Here is a 19,601-nt window from a genome sequence, read left to right on the forward strand (position 1 = left end):
TTGGTAGAATACAGGAGGGGTTTGCCATTGCCATCTCCCGCGCAGTGTGAGAAGATGCCTTTCGGCATCGTCCTCTATTGCTGCTGCCTGATATAGTACCAGCGGGGATTCGAACCAGTAACCTTCTGCTTGCTAGCCAAGCATTTCCCCGCTGTGCCATTAGGTGGCCTTGGGGAGTGGTCTGGGCACCCCAAAAGCAAAGTGGTCCAATGATCTTCCTTTGCGCCATGCTGAGAATACCCAGCTGTGACTGCTCATTTCTGGGACGGGTGTTTGAGGGGCCAAGAAGAGGAGCAGAGTCGTGGCACTGGATGCCAGGCACAGAATGGGGTTTCCCATGGAGGAGGAGGAGAAGGAGAGCTGGTCTTGTGGTAGCAAGCATGACTTGTCCCCCTTTGCTAAGCAGGGTCCGTCCTTGAATGGGATGCCACATGTGTGAGCACTGCCAGATATTCCCCTTGGGGGATGGAGCCACTCTGGGAAGAGCCTCTGAGGCCCCAAGTTCCCTCCCTGGCGGCATCTCCAAAATAGGGCAGAGAGAGATTCCGGCCTGCAACCTTGGAGCAGCCGCTGCCACCATCTGTGTAGACCAAGGTTTCTCAATGTGTGGGTCCCCAGATGTTATTGGACTTCAACTCCCATAATCCCCAGGACCAGTGGCCTTTGGTTGGGAATTATGGGAGTTGAAGTCCAATTACATCTGGGGACCCACATGTTGAGAATCCCTGGTGTAGACAATCCTTAGTTAGATGGACCAATGGTGTGACTCGGTACATGGCAGCTTCCTGTGGTTCATATGGAATCAAAGCAGGGCTGTCTGCCTGCTTTGAGAAGGTGCTGGGATCTCCCCACAGGGGCCTGGCACTCGCTCTGAAGCCACTGCTCTCTCCTTCTACAGGCAGATGTCCCTCCTCGTGGCTAAAGAAGATTCCAGCTACATGCCAGCCCGGATTCTGGTCATGGGAGGGGAATGCGCCTCCAACATCAGCACCCAGCTCAATATGGTCAGTGTTGTGGCCTGTCCCAGACTCCTGAAAGATGCTCCCGTGGCTAGAAGCTCCAGAGCAGCAGGCTCCGGCGTGCCTTGCAAGGGGTTCCTTGTTCGGAGGGACATCTCAGGCTTGCACTATTTTTCTGCCTTTCACTGCCTTTGTGAACTGTGTCTTGTGGTTGGAATGTTCTTGCTTGGTTGGGTTGACTCATGTTCAGACGTTCAGAATAAAATGTATGACCTGAGAACACCCAGTCATGTGGGGTTTTCATATCTGTCGTGCTGAGCAGCTTAAGACTAGGGAAGTGAGCTGTTCAGCAGATACAAAGGTAGCTTAGGTTCAGGCAGCAGTGAGAAGTTATAGATCTATTTCACTACACAATGATAAGTTTTATAGACCCCTAGTCTATAAAGCAAGTTGAGTTATAAAGCTCAGTGTGCTTTATAGACTAGGAGTCCTCAGTTTGATGGGTGACACAGAACTGCAAACACACAAACTCCTCTGTTTAGTCTTTTGGATGCAGCTGTGGAAGACTGATGAGTTGTGAGATGAAACATACGTCACTGTCCATGGAACAAATACTCTATCCATTGACAGCAGACTGGCTTGCATCTGCAAAGTCTTGACCATTTTATTCATGCATTTTTAGTCTACTTTCCTTAAGGAAAATAAACTTATGAGATTACCCGGCATTGTGTGTGTGTCTGTGTGTCATCAACTTCACAATGCCTTGATCAATATGAACCAAATTTACTACAGCTGTAGGGACACCTTGGGACACCTCAATGGCGTAGTTTGTGACTGTAGTGGATGAAAGCCTTTGCCTCAGAGTAAGCTCACGTGAGGGAAAGAAATGCTGAATCATCCCTGCCAAGCTGCCTGACTAGGCTTTTCCTAAAATTATTCTGTATTATCGGCAGGTTCAAAATGCTGCCACCAAGCACCCTAAAACTTGCAGAGAACCAGACCAGTGGATTGGGTGCTGTAATCCAAGGTCCCTCTGTAACTGGTATTGGGCATATACAAACAAACCTTCCATGTGTAAGCTTACACAGAATGAGAAAACTGATAGCTGCTGAATGCCTGAGGACGTGTTCAAACCAGAGAAAATCCCCCTTTGCGCCCCCCCCTTTTCCTCAGTTAAAAAACAACTCGGAGAGACTTGTAAAAAGAAAAGACTTTTAAAAAACCCAGTTTTATTCAATTACTGCAGACTGCTTTCATCTGAGGCTTTCTAGCTTTCTTAGCTTCAGTTAAGAGTACTTAGTAGATTACAAAAATAGGTTGTCTTAATGCATGCTTAAATGTTTACAGAGACTTTTGCAAAGCCCTAGGAACGATGGGCATAGGCTACTGTTTCTTATTTCAATTATGTTGCACATAAACTATAATAAAATAGTATTAGGAATATGCAAAACACACAAAGAAATATAAGTTTCTAACATGCAATCTGACTAACAAACTGTTCCCTGTGCTGAATTCCCTTTTCCTTGAACTTACCCAATTCCTGAGGAGAATCAAGTTTCCTGCAATCCTTTCTTTTAAGTATCTACAGAGTTATTCCATGAGAGAAATCTCCATGCTGGCTTTGACCATGAGAGAGCAAATGCCATTGCCCCTCACTAAGCCTTTCCACACACGCTTCTCTCCAACAGACTGCCATTCTTGTTCCCAGAAATCCCAGTAACCCCCTCTCCAGGTCTCACCCACCTGGTGTACTGATTGGCTGCCCTGGAGTTCACCAGCGTGTCAATCAAGACCTGGGTTCACTCCCTATTGACTCTTTAGTGGGAGGGGAGGCTGATCACTACAGTGATGTTGTCATCCACCCTATTCAAGACGGCGGATGCATGAATGTTTGAGGCGGCGTAACTGGGCTAACTTATGAATCGCCTAACCAATTTGAACCAAATTTGCTACAGCTGTAGGGACACCTCAATGGCATAGTTTATAATGATGTCATCCACCCCAATTCAAGATGGCGGACATGTGAATGTATGAGGCACAAATGGGCTAACATGTGAACTGCCTAACTGATTTGGACCAAATTTGGAACAGTTGTAGGGACACATAGGGACACCTCAACAGTGTAGTTTGTAATGATGTCATCCACCCCAATTCAAGATGGCAGACATGTGAATGTTTGAGGCACACGTGGGCTAGCTTGTGAACTGCCTAACTGATTTGAACCAAATTTGGAACAGTTGTAGGGACACATAGGGACACCTCAACTGCGTAGTTTCTGATGATGTCATCCACCCCAATTCAAGATAGCGGATGCATAAACATTTGAGGCGTAAGTGAGCTAACTTGTGAACTGCCTAACTGATTTGAACCAAATTTGCTGCAGGTGTAGGGACGGCTCAAGGGTGTTTGTGATGATGTCATCCAACCCAATTCAAAGGGACTGAAGTGGGTTAGCTTGTGAGGATGATGATTATCAGTTAAGATTATATTATTAGTTCTTAGCAAAACAGCTTGTTTACATGTATATCCCATTCTTCCTCCAAGGAGCTCAGAGTGGTATACATGGTTATGTTTATCCTCACAGTAACCCTGTGAGGTAGATCAAGTTGAGAGAGAAGTGACAGGCCAAGTAGGATTCATGGCTGAATGGGGATTTGAACCTGGTTCCCTCCAGCCCTAGTCCAACCCTCTCTCTCACCACTTTACCACTCTGGCTCTCTGTTTGCCATAGTGTTGTGGATTTCCCCCTGGATGGGCAGCAATTAAATCTCTGTGTTGTTTGGTTTGCTAAAAAGATAAGGATTATTTTAAAAGATTGTACAATTCTGTGCTGTGCACTCTTGCCTGGACTACTTCTAGTGGGCCACTGTGGGAAACCAGATGGAGGTCTACAGAGGTCTTGGGCCTGATCCAGCAGGGCTGTTCTTAGGTAGCAGGAGACTACAGTGTGCCCTAAAGATTTGTTCTAAAACTGCCAGTGCTTCTGAAAATTTTGTGTCTGACATTCTGCGTGCCACACGTGCTGCCCTCTAGCTCCTTCAGCCTCTCATGACCACTTCTCCCCGCTGCCCCATTATCAGAGGCCTGACTTTGGAAAAGGTGGAGTTGTTCTTTAGGATGGGAGCTACATAGCCTGCCTTCTCCCTGTCTCGAAAGGGAGGGGCGGGCACCTGCTTGCCCTTTGTTCTGCTCTGCAAAACATGGGCACCTTCACGATATGGCTTATGCATGTGTCAGAGCAGTGTTTTGATTTTCTCCCCCTCTCTCTCAACAGGTGAATGTCCCCCCATCGGCCAGGAAGGTGGTGCTCTTAGAGAACATGAGTTGCTTCTGCCCCATCATACAGATCAAGATCAAGCGCTGCCAACAGGTAGGAGGGTGTGAGGCTTCTTGCCAGCAGCCACAAGGGAGGGGGACCCCCAGATCAGCTTTGGCTTTTCCTGTGCCTCAGCTGCCCTGTCTGCCAGGAGAGCATTGCCTCACTGGGGCAACCTCTGCCCTTCACAGGGTGGCATCGACACGCGTGTGCATGGCATCCAAGTGCTGGGTTCCAAGCCCACCTTCTGGCCCATCTTCAAGGAGCAGCTGTGCTGGCGCACCTGCCTCTTCTACACCACCAAGGCACACACCTGGGGCCAGGAGATCTCAGAAGATCGGATGCAGCTTCTGCAGCTCTTCAACAGGTCAGGCATCACTCATAGTCTCTTTCCTTGGGGCAGGAGAGGAGATGACGGGGAGGCAGGGAAGAGCCTCCTTGCATTTCACCCGGAGCAGGTTACAAACGGAAAATGCTGGGCGTTGCAGCTTTGGGAGCAGGCTAGAGATGCTCCCCGCTGTGGTGGGAGAGGGCGGACATCCGCAGTCTCCACTCCCTCATCCAGAAAGAGCCAGCATCCTCCTGTTCACCTGTATCGCCCCAATGTGGTTCATCCTCCTGCCCTGCCTTGTCGCACGCCACGTGCCCACATTACTGCGCCCATTTCCCCCCACATCCAGCGTCTCTCCCAGGCTCTTTCCCAAGCCGGTCGTTCACGTTGTGCCCCTTTTGCTGCTGCAGGCTGAACAGCGCCCTGCGCCATGAGCAGGTCTTTGCCGATCGCTTCCTCCCAGACGACGAGGCTGCCCAGGCACTGGGCAAGACCTGCTGGGAGGCCCTGATCACCCCCCTGGTGCAGAGCATCACCTCCCCAGGTATGTGATCTCCCCCGTCCGGCAGGGGCCCCCTTGGGAGGGGGGTCATGCTTGCCCCTCCTCCCCTTGCCGACCCCGCCGCTTTCTGGCCTTCCAGACGCCAGCGGCATCAGCCCCCTCTCGTGGCTCCTGAGCCAGTATCTGGAGAACCTGGAGGCAGGCCGGAGCAGCAAGAGCCGAGCTGTCGTCTTCAACTCCCGTGTGCGGCGTCTGAGCCACCTGCTGGTGCATGTGGACTCGAGCAGCTCTGAGGCCGAGGAGCTGAAGCCCCCCGTCAAACCCAGTGAGTGCCCCCCACCCCCGGGCAGACAGGCAGCAGAAGGGGCAAGTCCGCCTTCTGGAGAGGCAAGAGACGAGGGGGCTGTGAGAGGGGCAGTGTGTGGGCAGGGGGAGGAGGAGGGGACCTGTAGGGCGGAACGGTGGGGTGGGTGGCATGCGGGCCCTTCCAGAGCAAGGCTCTTGAGAGATCCGAGGCGGCCCGCCTCATGCTCTCTGCCTTAGTAGGGGCTGTGGTCCTTGTGGGCCCTGGGAGTCCTTATCAGTGTTTGCAACCTCCACTTTGCAGACGGGAAGAACGGGAAGAACAAGGAGTTGAGCTCCGGGGCTTTTAAGCCAGTAGTGAAGAAACCCAGCAGTACGACGGGCATCACGCAGTGCTGGAAAGGGGTGGTCCAGCAGCAGGTAGGGGTGGCCGGCAGCAGGAGGCGGCGTGTGGGCCAAGTAGCGAGAGGCAGGGGAGGGCTCGGAGGGGCGGTCTTCGCTCAGTAGCACAGACTCTCCCCCTCTCTCCCCTCTCTTTCCCCCTCTCTCTCCCTCTCTCTCCCCCCTCTCTCCCTCTCTTTCCCCCTCCCACCCTCTCTCTCCACCTCCCCCCCTCTCTCCCCCTCTCTCTCCACCTCCCCCTCTCCCCCACCTCTCTCGCTGCAAGCCAGTGTTCTCCATAACAAGCCATGCGGTCCTAGTGCATGCTTTTTCCCTCTCCCTCTCCCTCTCTCCCTCCCCCCCTCTCTCCCTCTCCCATCCCTCTCTCCCCCACCTCTCTCGCTGCAAGCCAGTGTTCTCCATAACAAGCCACCGTGCGGTCCTAGTGCATGCCTTTTCCCCAGGGGCGGGGGTGAGCTGTTGCATGCCCTTTTCCTGCCCGCCTGTTCAAGGGCTCTTATGGGGATGCAGTTTCACGAAGCCTGAGCCTGGAAAGTAGGACTGGATCTCGGTGGCTAAGGTGGATTCCTGATTCCCAGCCATTTGTGAGGCTCCTGACTTAGCTGGGTTTTTAAAATTTGATTTTGATCTGTCCACCCCATCTCCTAGCCCACCCATAGGTTCTCCCAGCTGCTTACAAGATACTAGGGATGTGCACGAACCTGTTCCGAGGCTCTTTTACAGTTCGAAGACGGGGCCGGTTCGAAGTTTGATGGCGGGGGAGGAGGGATGGCTTTAAGGGCGGGGGTGGGTGCACTCCCCCCTCTCTGACGCATTTCCCTGCTGGTGCACGAGTATATAAGAGCCCGTCGGAGCGGCAGTGTACCTCCCTGCCACCCCCGTGCCGCCGTTTACAGGATGTCACTGGAAGTAGCAATGGCTGCTTTGCACGTTGCTCTCAGAATAGTCCAAGAGGCAGCCAGCCATGGCATCCGACTTGCAGACCAGCACCTGCCCTTGCAAAAGCCTCCCTCTTGCTGGGGTGTGTGTGTGTGGATTTCTCGTAGTCCTCTTTGAGCCAGATACTGATGGGCCTCTTCTCATGCTGCTGCTGCTGCTGTTTCTATCCAGGTGAAGCGGTTCCTGGAGTCCTCGTGGCAGATGCCCGACTTCGTGGAGCGATACTGCAACATCTACCTGCGCCTCCGCACCGCCATGGAGGAGCTCTTTGGGCAGCAGATGTCCTTCATGCTGGCCCTGTGCCAGGGCTTCTCGGGGGGGCTCTTGCAGCTCTCCTTCCTGACTGCCATGCATGTGAGTGAGGGCTGGTGGGGAGTGGGAGGGCCTGGGGGACCTCCCCCAGTCCTGGAAATGGGTCATCGGGAGGGTTCTCGACCCTGGGACTCAAGATGGCACTGGACTACAACTCCCATCATCCCCAGCCTAAATGGCTCTGGCCATTGTAGCTGGGGGTGATGGGAGTTGTAGTCCTGCATGACCTGCAGGGCCAACAATGCCTGGACTAGGCCCTTTGGAAGGAACTGCACGGGCCCTGAGCCAGAAGCCCTGGTCTCTCTTGAGTCCCCTGCACTTTAACCCATCATGCTGCCCTTTAACCCATCATGTGCCTTGCCGTGTGGGCTGTTCTCCAGAGAAAGTGCCTTTCTCCCTTCCCTGGAGATGTTGCTGCTAGTCTGGTGGGGGGAATTCCTTGGAGGATCTCCCGCTCCCTGGCTGATCTGGCATCTCCTGCCCTGTGGTTCCCAGGTGAGCGAGCAGTTTGCCCGTTTCATCGACCTCTGGATCCAGGAGAGCTGGGCGGACTCGGGCAACGTGGAGAAGCTGCGGCGCCTGCAGCAGAGCCTGGAGCCCATCCTCTTCCTCTCGGGCCTGGAGCTGGCCAGCACCTTTGAGCACTTCTACCGGTGAGGCCTCTGTGGTGGCAGAGGGTGGGATGAGGGAGCGGAGGCAGTGTTTGGAGAGCAGGGGCCAAGCACCTCCAGGGCGGCCCGGCGTGGGACAAAATCACCACGGGTGCAAGTTCAGCCCTTGGGTTGCTTTTGGAAGGACAGAAGCAAGCAGGTGGTGCTTGGGTCTGGCACGTGGGCTAGGCAGGCCCTAGACCTTCATGTGGGGGGAGGACCGCAAGCTGTGGGGGGGTCTGTGGGAATGAGAAGAGAGGGGAGCCTGCCTGGCCCCCACGCCTCACCCTGCCTGCTCACCTTCCCTCTCCAGGTACTACCTGGGCGATCGGCTCCTGTCCCAGGGCAAGACGTGGCTGGAGAGGGTGGTGGTGGAGCACATTGGGCTCTGCTTCCCCAACCGCTTCCCTCAGCAGATGCTGAAGAACCTGAGTGAGTTGGAGGAGCAGCAGCAGCAGTTCCACCTCTTCCAGCTGCAGCAGCTCGACCAGCACCTGCTGGGACTCGATCAGGATGGGGGAGGCGAAGAGGAGGGAGAGGTAAGTGGGGCCAGATGCCGAGCCCCCCACCCCTGGTCCTGGTTGCCACCACCCAGGAGCCTCCTGACGCTGGCCCCCTTTCTCTCCCAGATGATGGAAGTGGAGCCGTTCCATCAGGAGGAAGAGGCGGAGGTGAAGGTGCTGGCGTTGTCTCCGCGCTGCTGGACCATCTCTCCACTCTGCTACCTGGAGGACCCGGCCAGATTTTTCCCACCTTCCCTCAGTCAGGACCTGGGCAAGTTTGCTGACTTCTACACCCAGAGTGAGTGTGGGGCTGTCCTGGCAGCCAGATTGGGCGGGTTGGGGGATCAATCCCTACAAGGCCATCAGCCTGCCTTGGACAGCTTAGTTGGTAGTGGACCGTTCAGTATTGGTCCACCTCTAGATTCTGGGTGGGAAACAAGTGGCATTGAACTTCCCATGAAGAGACCACACGGTATTCCAAGGAGAAATATGAGTCGCTTTTCCAAGAGGCAGTGTTAAGGGCTCCTCTTTGGAGGAACTGACTGACTATAGGATTTCAGGGACAACTGGGAAGATCATTGCTAGTGCTAGAGGAGATCCAGGCTTAGTGGAAGGAAGAGGGTAGCCTTGCCAGGTGGGGAGAGGATGTCGTCCTAGTTTATTTATTTCATTATCTATGTATTTGATTTGTATACCGCCCTTCCAAAATGGCTCAGTTGCGCTGGCCACTTGAAGGAGATGAGCTGGTGGAGAAATCTGTGGTCCAGTGCTGGAAGGAGGAGGGCCCAGCACTTGAGAAGTAGAAGTACGATTTTTAAAAGACCTAGTGAGAGGTGTGAGGAAGAGGTTGGGAGTGTTTCCCTCCACTTCTGATGACTGCCTATACTACAGGAAAAGAGAGAGAGAGTGTGATGGAATTCTTGTATTGTTTGTTACCTTTTGGGCCAGTTGAGCTCCAAGGTAGTGAGTTTTGCCGTGATGGCTGCTGTCCCATGAGGAAAGCTCCGTGAGGTCTAGGATCTCACTCTGCCTGGAGACGAGGGCTTGGGGAACCCTCAGGGAAATGCTGTTTGTGGAGTTCTCCGTGACTGACCTCTTTGCCTCTTGCAGGTCAGAGCCGCTTTGGGCTGGAGCACTCGAAGCCCCGACGCTTACAGTGGACGTGGCTGGGCCATGCTGAGCTTGAGTACCAGGGTTGCATCCTGCACGTGTCTACCCTGCAGATGTACATCCTTCTCCGCTTCAACGGCGCTGAGGTCTTGACTGCCTTGGGTTTCCCACCCTTTGCCACCATAGCTTCCTGCAGACTAGGTTTCACTCAGAGACAATAGGACTGCATTATGGACACTGATGGAATCAGGTCCCAAGAACTGGCTCAGCACTGGGGCATAATCCACCTTCAACTGTCTCTGAATAAACTCTAGTAGAGGCAATTCCTGCATGGTGCAAATATATTTAGTTCACACTTTGTCATACAATCTAGAAGTGTTGCCCATGAGCTGTAGGTTATGGGAAGGACGAGGTGGGATAAAATCAGTGACTTCTGCTCTTCTTCAACCTGTTTCCAGCCAGGTAGCTTTCCTGATTCTCCAGGGACTTGGGCTGTAGGTGGCTACTGGTTCCTAAGGTCTGGGCTTCAGCAGCCACCAGCATTTTCTGTCTTGACTTCAGTCGGAATATTTAGATGTACGGAATCTCTGGGACAGACCAAGATGGCTTTTCCCGAGATTACTAGAGTGTAACCCTATTACTCCATACTTGTCAGTGGTGCTGAAATCAAGGCGAGGCCTGGACTAAGTGTCTCTTCGTTATCTTAGAGGTTCCTCTGTCCGGGAGGTGTGAGCCAGTGTCCTGCAATTCAGCCTCTGTCTCCTTTGCAAGTGGGGGGTTTATTGCATTACTACATTTGTACTTAGAGGGGCTCAGAGAGGGCAGATATATCTTTGTCTCCCTCACTCTCTGTGTACTTCCCTCCATCTTGTTTTGTTTTTTCTTATTGGTTCTAGGAGGTTTCTTTGGAGACCCTGTTAGAAGCCACAGGCCTCTCCCCTGTCCTCCTGGGCCATGCACTGAAACCATTGACAAAGGAGAATGGGATCCTCACCCAGAGTCAAAGTAAGTTTGGAAGGACTTCCCAGCAGGAGGAGGAGGAGGAGTGGGATCTGGAGTTGCTTTGGGAAGCTTGTCTGAAACTGGCCTTTGGAGGCACTTGGGGACTTGTCTTTCAGCTGCTTCCCTGGAGCATGTGGTTTGCCAAGCCCTGCTGGAGAGTGGGGTTGAGGTCCGCTTTCCCAGCCAGACCCCATAGAAGGCAGCCACGGAGGCCCTTGCTGATCTGAAGTCCCATGTCTCTTGGTTCTAGGTGTCTTGAGGCTGAATGAGGGGACGCTGGCCCAAGTGTCTGGCCAGCACCTTTGGCTGTTGCCCAAACAGACATACTTGAATGTGCAAGAGAATGAGGGCAGCGCTCTGGAGAGGAAGAGGAACACGATCTGCTGCCTCCTCCTCCAGATCCTGAAAGAGGAGAAAGAGATCCACATTGACAACCTTGTGTTCAGGGTATGGATTCAGGGAATCGGAGATGTGGCTCAAGCCAGCTTGCAGCCTAACCAGGAGGTTAATCCGTTCTTTCTGCCTTTCCCAGGTGATCGATGCTTGCCAGAAGCTGGAACCCAGCTTAGCTCCGCCATTGAGCTTCTGTTGCAGTAGCACTGATGTCCTGGCCTGCATCCTCCATCTGCTGAACCAAAACGACATCCGGCGGCGGGACGACCATCCGCAGCTCCTGCAGTACATCTCCACGGAGCTCCCGACCACAACAACACTGCCAAAGAACCAGCCTCAAGTAGCATTTCAGACTGTGCTGATCAAAAAGGGGCCCAGCATGCTCGGCACGGAAAAGAGACAGACTTTCTCTACATTCAGGTAGAACTAGCTGTTGGCCTACCATGGTGGGTGTCCTGAACCCTGCTCTGAGGAGAAGGAGGAGGAGGAGGAGGAGGAGAGGGCTGGCCTTGCTCTTCAAGGCCCTGGAGACCCCTCCCCCCGCACAGTGACTCCTGCTCTCCCCACTGGTTTGAGTTACAATTTCAGCAAGGATCAAAGCATGAGCTTCTGCTGAAGTAGTCAGCTGCTTGCCGAATCAGGCCAGTTGCTGTAAGCAGCAGCCTGTAGGAAGTGGATGTTTTACCCAGACCAGTTCCATCTGCCTGGCCCAAGTGTGTCCGTCTGCCATAAACCACTTGAGAGCAACTAGCGCATTCTCTGTTCTGATTCTGTGCACACTGTGCCAACTCTCTGAATGCAGCAAGAGTGGCTGGTAAGCAGCCACGGCCTCTTCTGAATGTCCAGATGGCGCGTGGTTGTAAAACCTAGGCAACTTAGAAGATTCCCTCTCCATGCTTCTGTAGCAATTGCCTTAGAGTGCCCAACTGCCCCCTTTTTCTTACACGGATTGCCTGACAGATGTGCTGTGCTGCTGCATCCTTTCCCTTCCTAGGAACATGATCTCTGATTGAGTAATGCCTCCAGCCTTAAGGGAGGAGCATCTCCCATCCATTTGCACCTTCATTCTGCTGTAGGACAAGGTTGTCTCTCAATGAGCTGGAAATGAGGGGAGGGGGTGGAGTGTCTCCCTCCTTAGTACTTCTGCCTGATTGAAATGGCTTGAGCTCACTGCTCGGAAGGAGGTCCCAGGATCAGGCTCTGCTTAGTGTCATTGTTCAAGGAGCCTTGTCTTTGGGCGGGCAAGAGAGACTCGTATGACAGACTCTCCTAGTAGCAGGAAGAGTAGAATAGGAGTAGCAGAGGACTGCTTTACCAGTTGCACACAAGCCCGAGGAGCACTGACTCCCCATGCTCTACGGGGGGCTGCCTTTGAATGTGGTTCGGGAACTTCACTTGATTCAAAATGCAGCGGCTAGATTGTTCTCTGGGGTGTCTCGGAGAGACCATATTGTGCCTGTTTTACAGCAATTGCATTGGCTACCAAGAGGTTTCTGGGCAAAGTACAAAGTGATGGTGATTACCTTTGAAGCCCTAAACAGCTTGGGACTGGGACACCTAGGAGAGCGCCGCCTTCTGCATGATCCCCAACACACATTGAGGTCACCGAGAGAGTCCGCCTCTGTATGCCCCTGGCTCATATGGCGGTGACTCAGCGGTGGGCCATCTCTGTAGTCCAGGCCTGCTCAACTTAGGCCCCCCAGCTGTTTTTGAACTACAGCTCCCATAATCCCCAGCTACAGTGGCCGATAGCCAGGGATTATGGGAATTGTAGGCCAACATCTGCAGGAGGGCCGAAGTTGAGCAGCCCTGCTGTAGTCGCTCCTGGGCCCTGGAATGTGTTCCCTATAGATATTCGTGGTTTAACATCTTTACCAGCCTTCAAAAGAGCCCATGGGACACATTTTTCCAGCTAGGCTTTTAGTAATCTCTGATTGCTTCGAATCTTTAAACTGCTGTTTTTATTAGTTTTATTTTGTTTTTCTTGTGTTTGTGAACCGCCTAGAGCCTTTGGAGTCAGGCAGCAAAATAAATAAATAAATAAATAAAATATTTGTCTTTACATAGGGCTGCATGCATGCAGTGGGAGCCTGCCCCCCTTAAATTTTTATCTGCTCCCCTCCTCCTTTCTTTCAACAAACAAATTTTAAATAACTGAATGTTGTTTGCGCTTAGGGCTGATGGGAACAGATAAGTTTCACCCCACCCTTGGCTTAACCCTTTGGGCTGGCTGTGGCCTTAAATTTTTCAGCTGGCTATGGTCCTAAACTTTGAGGCTGGTTACGGGCTTTGCAGCCAAACACTTCAGCAGGCAGTAAAGGGAAGCCATTCTGCGGGACAAGAGAGAGAAAAAACTACAGCAAGCATTTCATCCCTGAGACAAATGGCTTCAGGAATCAAATGCTGGAAGCTGATGAAATTGCAGTAGCCAACACAGTGGTTTCTTGAACCAGATCCCATTCACATTCTGCCCCCTTCCTTCTTAAATCAGGTTGTGCCCAAACTTGATGCAGAAAAGCAGGAGGATGGGGCCAGGAGAGACAGCAAGATACTGGTTGGGGAGAAAGATTGTGCCGTCGAATCGGTGTCAACTCCTGGCGACCACAGAGTCATGTGGTTTTCTTGGTAGAATACCGGTTTACCATTGCCTTTCTCCCGTGCAGTATGAGATGATGCCTTTGCCTTTGTCACTGAAGTGAGCATCCGCCTCCAGCACTTTCCTATATCACTGCTGCCCGATATAGGTGACTACAAATATATATTTACTAGGCACAGTCTGGGAAGCACACACCGGTGGGGATTCGAACTAACAGCCTAGGCAAGCTGCTTCCCCGAACTGGTTCAAAAACATGATGTTCCCTCCAAGGATCTGCTGTCTCTGTGCATGGTATGTTTCTATTTATAGCCTGTGTAAGAAGAGATGTCTTTAAGCTTCCAAAAGCAGGGTTTCTTAGCTGTCCACTAACCCTTTGAAATCAAAAACCTGCACAAATTGTACAGTTTTATGAACCAGGAATCATTCAGTGATGGGAGTGATGCAGTCCCATTGTACACATCTCAGAAAACTTGAAGACATCACACACCTGGATGCGAAGACTGTAGAAACAAGTCAACAGCTTTGAACATTGGCTCACACAATGTGCAGCTCTCCATCACTGGAAGGAGGTTTGCAAGAAGCCTTCAGCACCACTGCGCTGAAGGTTTCTTTGCACAGCACAGAGGGGGAGTGGTTTTTGCATCTCTCTCCCTTCCTTCAAAAGCCCTTTTAAATTTTATATATCTGTGCTTTTATATATATATAAAAATTATACAGATATATAAAATTTAAAAGGGCTTTTGAAGGAAGGGAGAGAGATGCAAAAACCACTCCCCCTCTGTGCTGTGCAAAAAAACCTTCAGCGCAGTGGTGCTGAAGGCTTCTTGCAAGCCTCCTTCCAGTGATGGAGAGCTGCACATTGTGTGAGCCAATGTTCAAAGCTGTTGACTTGTTTCTACAGTCTTCGCATCCAGGTGTGTGATGTCTTCAAGTTTTCTGAGATGTGTACAATGGGACTGCATCACTCCCATCACTGAATGATTCCTGGTTCATAAAACTACAATTTGTGCAGGTTTTTTAAATATATATATATATATATATATATATATATATATATATATATATATATATATATATATATATATAAAAATGCACGTGGTAAAGGCTTTTGAAAAGAAAGAAAAGCTGCAAAAATTGCTCCCTTCATGACTAGGCTGCTGCACAGCCTTCTTTTGGACCCACAGCCTGACTTCGGTGTGGATCATGTTGGCCATGGTGTCCAGCGACTGCAGCTGTTCTCCACTATATTCTCATCATGCAGGCTCTGAGGGACCCATTGGGGTGGGCATTACTGTCTCCAAGGAGAGGTCTCACCAGTCTCTTAGACCAGGGTTTCTTAAGCTTGGACTACAACTCCCATCACCCTCAGCCACAAAGGCCATGTCTGGGGCTGATGGGTGTTGTAGTTCAACATCTGGGGGGCCCAAGGTTAAGAAACTCTGCCTTAGACTGATCTCGGCTTTGGGTGCCTTCCCTGTCTTTGGCGCCCTTTCCCTGCACTCGCTCCATTGGTGCTGCTGCCACCGCTGCGTCCGCCTGTCCTGCAGTTCTCCAAGCCCTTAGCTCCGCTGAAGTGGGAGGAGGGGGCTGCCAGGGGGAAAGCCGCTGCCTGCCGTAGACATGAGGAGAGCTTTAAAAGCGCTCCCTCAGATCCCGCACTCTCCCTCCTCGCGTCGTTCCCTGCCACTCGCATCACCATTCTGCTGCGAGTCTCGTGGCCCAAAGGCAGGAGACTCGCTTTGTCGGTGTTCAGCCTGGGCAGCTTTGAAGTGGCTGACGCTCGAGGAGGAGGAAGGGAACCGGGCGTGCCCCTGGACAATCACTCGGGCTATCGCCCCTGGGCACCAGCACCATCACATACCACCTTGTGGGCTCCAGAACAGTGGAAAGGCCCGGATGGGTGAAAAGACAGCCCCCCTTTTAAAGATATAAGGGGAAAAGGAGCGGATTGAGGTAAAATTTTGAAGAGAACGGTTCATTGGTAAGGTTAGAAAAGGGACAGAAACTCAGAGAACGAGATTTTGGAGCCACGCAGGATAGAAAGAACTGGGGCGGGCTTCGCCCCCTCAGGCTCCAGTAGGCGTGTTTTCCTTTTTTAGCTAATCAAAACTCTGCTGGCTTGGAGCACATGAGGGGGCTTAACCCAGAGATGTCCTTGACCCCAGCAACCGAGAAACGCCCGTTTGAAGAAAACCCTGCTATGTTAGGCACAGTGACTGCAATAGAACGGGCTGTTTTATGCTCCCAACAAGAAGTCTGCAACAATAGCACAGCGCAAGTTTTGTTTTTTGCTTTTCTACTTTGACATCGTGACTCTTCCGTGACATATTGCAATCACTGCTTTTGAAACCCCCCTTTTAAAAGCAGTTTGGCATGTGGCGGGGCAGGTGGGAGGCAGGCAGGCTTGTATGTGGGGTGGGGGGAGAAGGAGGCCTAAAGGGCCCTTCAGCTGATGGGACGGTTTCTGTGAGTGCTGACCTTTCACCCCCCCAACACAACAAGCTGACCTTTCCGAACCGACTCACAGATCAAGCCGACACTCCGAATTCACAATGGTACCAGCATTAATTTATTAAAATTAATCCAGAAAGCAACCTTACATTAAGTTTAACAAAAATAGAATCTTGTAAAAAATGGGGTTAACCCACCATCCCTGCTCTCCTAACCACGAGCAGCTGCGTCCGCTGGGCAGGCGCAATACCACAGTTTAGGTCTCTGAGTTCGGTAGGATACACTTTCAAGGCAGGGGGGTTGGTTTGGCAGTTCTAGTGACCCAGGCTCCGGGAAGGCAGGAGGCTGCCCTTGGAGCCTGCTTGATCTGGGGGGGAGAGAAGGGAAGGGTGTGTGTGTGGATCCAGTCAGGGAGCGCAAGGAGGCACTGGTAGCTGCCCCAGGAAGGCTGCCCTTAGGAGACCTGGCTGCAATTCCTGGCTCTCGTGTTCAAGCCGTTGAAGTACCTCTGAAAAAGGAACTTCCTCCTGCTTGCACACCCAGCCCACCACCTTGCACTCCCCGGTAGCTGATCAGGCCACTGCGTCTCCCCTTTGCCAGCTCCATCGCTCTGACTGAGCAGCCGACCCAGCAAGAGTGGAGTGTAGCCCTGCTTGTTGATCTAAAGGCTGCCTTCAGACCCGCTCAGCCAAAGGCTGCTCTAGGGCCCCTGCTGGCCACAGATGGAGGGTACGACCCATAACCTGGTTCCACCACCAGAAAGCACCGTCCTCACCCGTGTCTTAACCAGGAGAAAGAGACGGGGGATCTGGCCTGTCCCTCTGCCAGCATGAGCAGCAAGTCCCTCTGGTGCCACACAGGAAGACCCAGCCCTGAGGCACAAGCAGCCTGCCATGTTTGCACACAGCCAAAGTCCACCCACTGGGAAGAGGAAAGGGGGCGGGGGGGGCTATCCTTGCCTGCCCCATCTCACTGTTTTGTCCCACTCTCCCTGTACCCCTCCAAAAAAGCTGGGACAGATCAGTGGGGAAGCATCTCCCCACCCTTGCTTGCTGCTTAGGAAGGCCTTTTCCTTCCTTTTGTGTTTGTCAGGAACTCACTTGAACTCCCCTTCCTTTCCCTTCGAAGTCAGCCTTCTGTGCTTTAAAGTGGCAGAGAACCTACCATCCCCTGGCTCCGTTGCAAGACCTACTCCTCTCCTGCCTGCTGATTTGCAGCTGGCTGTAGACCAAATGCTGTCCCTAAACCCCACCCGTTACGGGCCAGCTGACAAATGGGGAAAACAAAAATCCCCCCCAGTCTCTCTCTCCCCCTAGAAGCACAGGAGGAACAGCATGACCCAGCTCAAACATCCTCGCCTTTGGCTGAGCAGGGTCTGCTGCAGAAAAAGGAGGTGGCCCCTGCCTTGTGCCTTTTTTTTTTTTTTTTGCCACCTGGGTGTTTCTCGTTTGGCTCCCGTCCACATAGATTCCAAGAGCATGAAGCTTCACAACGCGAGCCCCATTCCAAGCGGAAGGGGACAAAGAGCTTAGTAGAGACAGGATGAAGCTGCTTTATGTTAAAAGGAGACAAGATACCAAGGTCCCAGTAGCCCTCTGGATTGGGAGAGAAGGGACTACAGAGTGGCACTTATGGGCAGAGGTCCAGCTTGCCCAGAATGCTCCTGGGGAGCCTGGCTGCGCAACACTAGAGGAGGGCACTAACACACATTTTCCCTAGCACAGCACTGACAAGGTAGCAGGCCATCAGCACGCCTGCTTTCCCCCTTCTTGCCCCAGCCAGCCAGGCATGGCAGGGAAGGAACCGGGCCCCCGCTGCCACTAGCACAAGGCCAGTTGGGGGGCAGTATGAATCCCCTCAGCTTCTTTCATTCCTGATCCCACCTGACAGAGAAGGCTGGTCTGGCGTTCTAGTCTTGAGAGTTCAGGTTGAGAAGCCTCGCGTGCATCTGTCTTCCACTCACTAGGACCCAAGTTCACGTTAAAACTAAAATTCATGGGTGAGACGTAAAGCAAATCGGGATGCTCCCTGCACAGAACACACGGAGCAAGCAGAGCCCCAGCCAGAGGTGGGCTCCAGCGCGGGGCAGACAGTCATCAGTCAGTCTTCAGAAGAAGCCGGATCTTCCCTCCTCTCTTCCACGCAGCAGAGCCCTGGCCGGCCCAGGCTGCCGGGTTTTTTATCACGCGCTTTTTGTGTAGCCAAAGATGCCGATCGGGAAATACTTGACGTGCGTTGGCCACTGCGCAGCCAGTTGGAAAAACTTCACGTCGTTCCACTCCACGCCATCAATACAAACTGTGAGGAGAGAGAGGGGACAAAAATACACTCAGGCTGGGAGCAGCAAAGGCAGGAGTCCGGGTGGAGAGCCGGTCTTGGGGTAGCAAGTAGGAGTTTCTCTGCGAGAAAGGCGACATCCTCAAGCAGGGTTCTCCTTGGTTTACATTTGGACGGGTGATGACCTATGAGCTCTGTAAGATGGTCCCCTTAGGGGATGGGGCCATGAGCACGTTGGAGAGCATCTGCTTTGCATGCAAAAGGTCCCAGGTTCAATCCCTGGCATCTCCAGGGAGGGCTGAGAAAGAAAGACTCCTGCCTGAAATCTTGCATAGCTGCTGCTAGTCAGTGTAGAGTTGTCATACTGAGCTAGATGGACCAATGGTCTAATTCAGTATATGACAGCCCCCTGTGCTCCTGTGTTCCTTTAGGTTAGGCTGGAGCCCCGGGGACACTGCAATGGAGGAGCAAGAGAGAACTAACGGTGTGGAGATGTGAGGTGGTGGAGATGTGAGGTGGCGAAGATGACTCTATCAAGGCTAGGAAAATGCAGGCCATTTTATGGAGTGAAGAGCAGCGATACTCTGGCCGGATGTTAAGGAAAGGACCCAGCTTGACCACGACGGGTCCACAGCCGGGAAGGGCCGGAGCTGGCCCACTTACCACGCAGCATGGTGTTTTGGTGCTTAGCCGTGCAGATCAAGCGTGTGATCCCCTCAATCACTTGGCTCTTGGGTTCCAAGTCCTTCTCTTTAGGTTTCTTACTCAGGAACATCACTGCAAAGGATCAAAACAAACAGATGCAAAGAAAGCCAGCCAGGAGTGTGCTTACGAGCGTGCCGAATGTGGTCTGAGAGGGGAGCCCCCTGAGGCTGTAAGCTGGTACCTTTCTTGTTCTTCTCCTTGGTGACTACAGTCATGGCCATGGTGTTGGGCGGGATCAGCTCCCCCGGGCCAGGGATACGGCTGACCTGCAGGGAGCGGAAATTGCTCTTCAGGGTGTTCTTGATGCCGGTTTCCCGCTTCTCAGCCTCCTTCTTCTTCTCTGGCCCTTGAGCTGTCCAGTAATCAACCTGCAGACCCATCACCTCCACACCGGGACTCAGGGAGCTGCAGGAAGAGAAAACTTGAGGTTCCAACAACTTGACTCTGAGCCCAGCTACACAATCAGCAGGAATCATGAAGGGCAGCAGATGCTGTGAAGAGGGCGGGGGACCCGACAGAGGGTGGCGCACCCCAAAGCTAGAAGAGCCAAGGAGGTAACTGGTACTTGAAAGTAGCCATTTCTTTTGGGAAGAACAAGTCCAACTTGTTTTGACCAAAGAACCACTAAAACAAAGTAACAGATATTTAGAAATGGAGATTAAAATAGAATGTATAAATTATATATAATGCGATATTTTCTATTTGCAGGCCAGAGCTTTATGATCTGGTTTAGCACCTTGCACAGATTTTAATTTTAAAAATACTGTTTGTTTTCGTGCTCTTCAGGACCTTTGCTCAAAGTGTGCTGGGTATTTGTCTCAAAACAAATTACTGCTTTCAGTCACAAGCT

At 52.3% G+C, this 19,601-nt stretch overlaps 2 protein-coding genes across 20 annotated transcripts in view; one reads left to right on the plus strand and one right to left on the minus strand.

The window, feature by feature from the left end:
• LOC128352485 (cullin-9-like) overlaps positions 1 to 18,949 on the plus strand; it is a 56,857-nt gene extending 37,908 nt beyond the window's left edge. For 15 of the 16 annotated variants that reach the window (XM_053313189.1, XM_053313136.1, XM_053313177.1 and 12 more), the window contains 15 exons: positions 899 to 1,004; positions 4,234 to 4,329; positions 4,467 to 4,642; positions 5,017 to 5,150; positions 5,248 to 5,433; positions 5,716 to 5,831; positions 6,924 to 7,106; positions 7,560 to 7,717; positions 8,028 to 8,253; positions 8,344 to 8,515; positions 9,328 to 9,473; positions 10,224 to 10,332; positions 10,580 to 10,776; positions 10,862 to 11,142; positions 18,478 to 18,949. In XM_053313189.1, coding sequence (XP_053169164.1) covers positions 899 to 1,004; positions 4,234 to 4,329; positions 4,467 to 4,642; positions 5,017 to 5,150; positions 5,248 to 5,433; positions 5,716 to 5,831; positions 6,924 to 7,106; positions 7,560 to 7,717; positions 8,028 to 8,253; positions 8,344 to 8,515; positions 9,328 to 9,473; positions 10,224 to 10,332; positions 10,580 to 10,776; positions 10,862 to 11,142; positions 18,478 to 18,544 — 2,353 coding nt within the window. In that variant the 3' untranslated portion in view covers positions 18,545 to 18,949. Of the gene's footprint in view, positions 1 to 898; positions 1,005 to 4,233; positions 4,330 to 4,466; positions 4,643 to 5,016; positions 5,151 to 5,247; positions 5,434 to 5,715; positions 5,832 to 6,923; positions 7,107 to 7,559; positions 7,718 to 8,027; positions 8,254 to 8,343; positions 8,516 to 9,327; positions 9,474 to 10,223; positions 10,333 to 10,579; positions 10,777 to 10,861; positions 12,777 to 18,477 lie in introns of those variants that run through there. The other variant, XM_053313213.1, reaches the window with a different exon arrangement.
• LOC128352551 (phosphofurin acidic cluster sorting protein 2-like) overlaps positions 15,865 to 19,601 on the minus strand; it is a 224,966-nt gene continuing 221,229 nt past the window's right edge. For all 4 annotated transcript variants that reach the window (XM_053313240.1, XM_053313248.1, XM_053313258.1 and 1 more), the window contains 3 exons: positions 18,933 to 19,156; positions 18,710 to 18,823; positions 15,865 to 18,067 (listed from right to left, as the gene is read on the minus strand). In XM_053313240.1, coding sequence (XP_053169215.1) covers positions 17,952 to 18,067; positions 18,710 to 18,823; positions 18,933 to 19,156 — 454 coding nt within the window. In that variant the 3' untranslated portion in view covers positions 15,865 to 17,951. The remainder of the gene's footprint in view (positions 18,068 to 18,709; positions 18,824 to 18,932; positions 19,157 to 19,601) is intronic.

Source organism: Hemicordylus capensis, chromosome 1 (assembly GCF_027244095.1).
Source record: "Hemicordylus capensis ecotype Gifberg chromosome 1, rHemCap1.1.pri, whole genome shotgun sequence".
Taxonomy (NCBI): Eukaryota; Metazoa; Chordata; class Lepidosauria; order Squamata; family Cordylidae; genus Hemicordylus; species Hemicordylus capensis.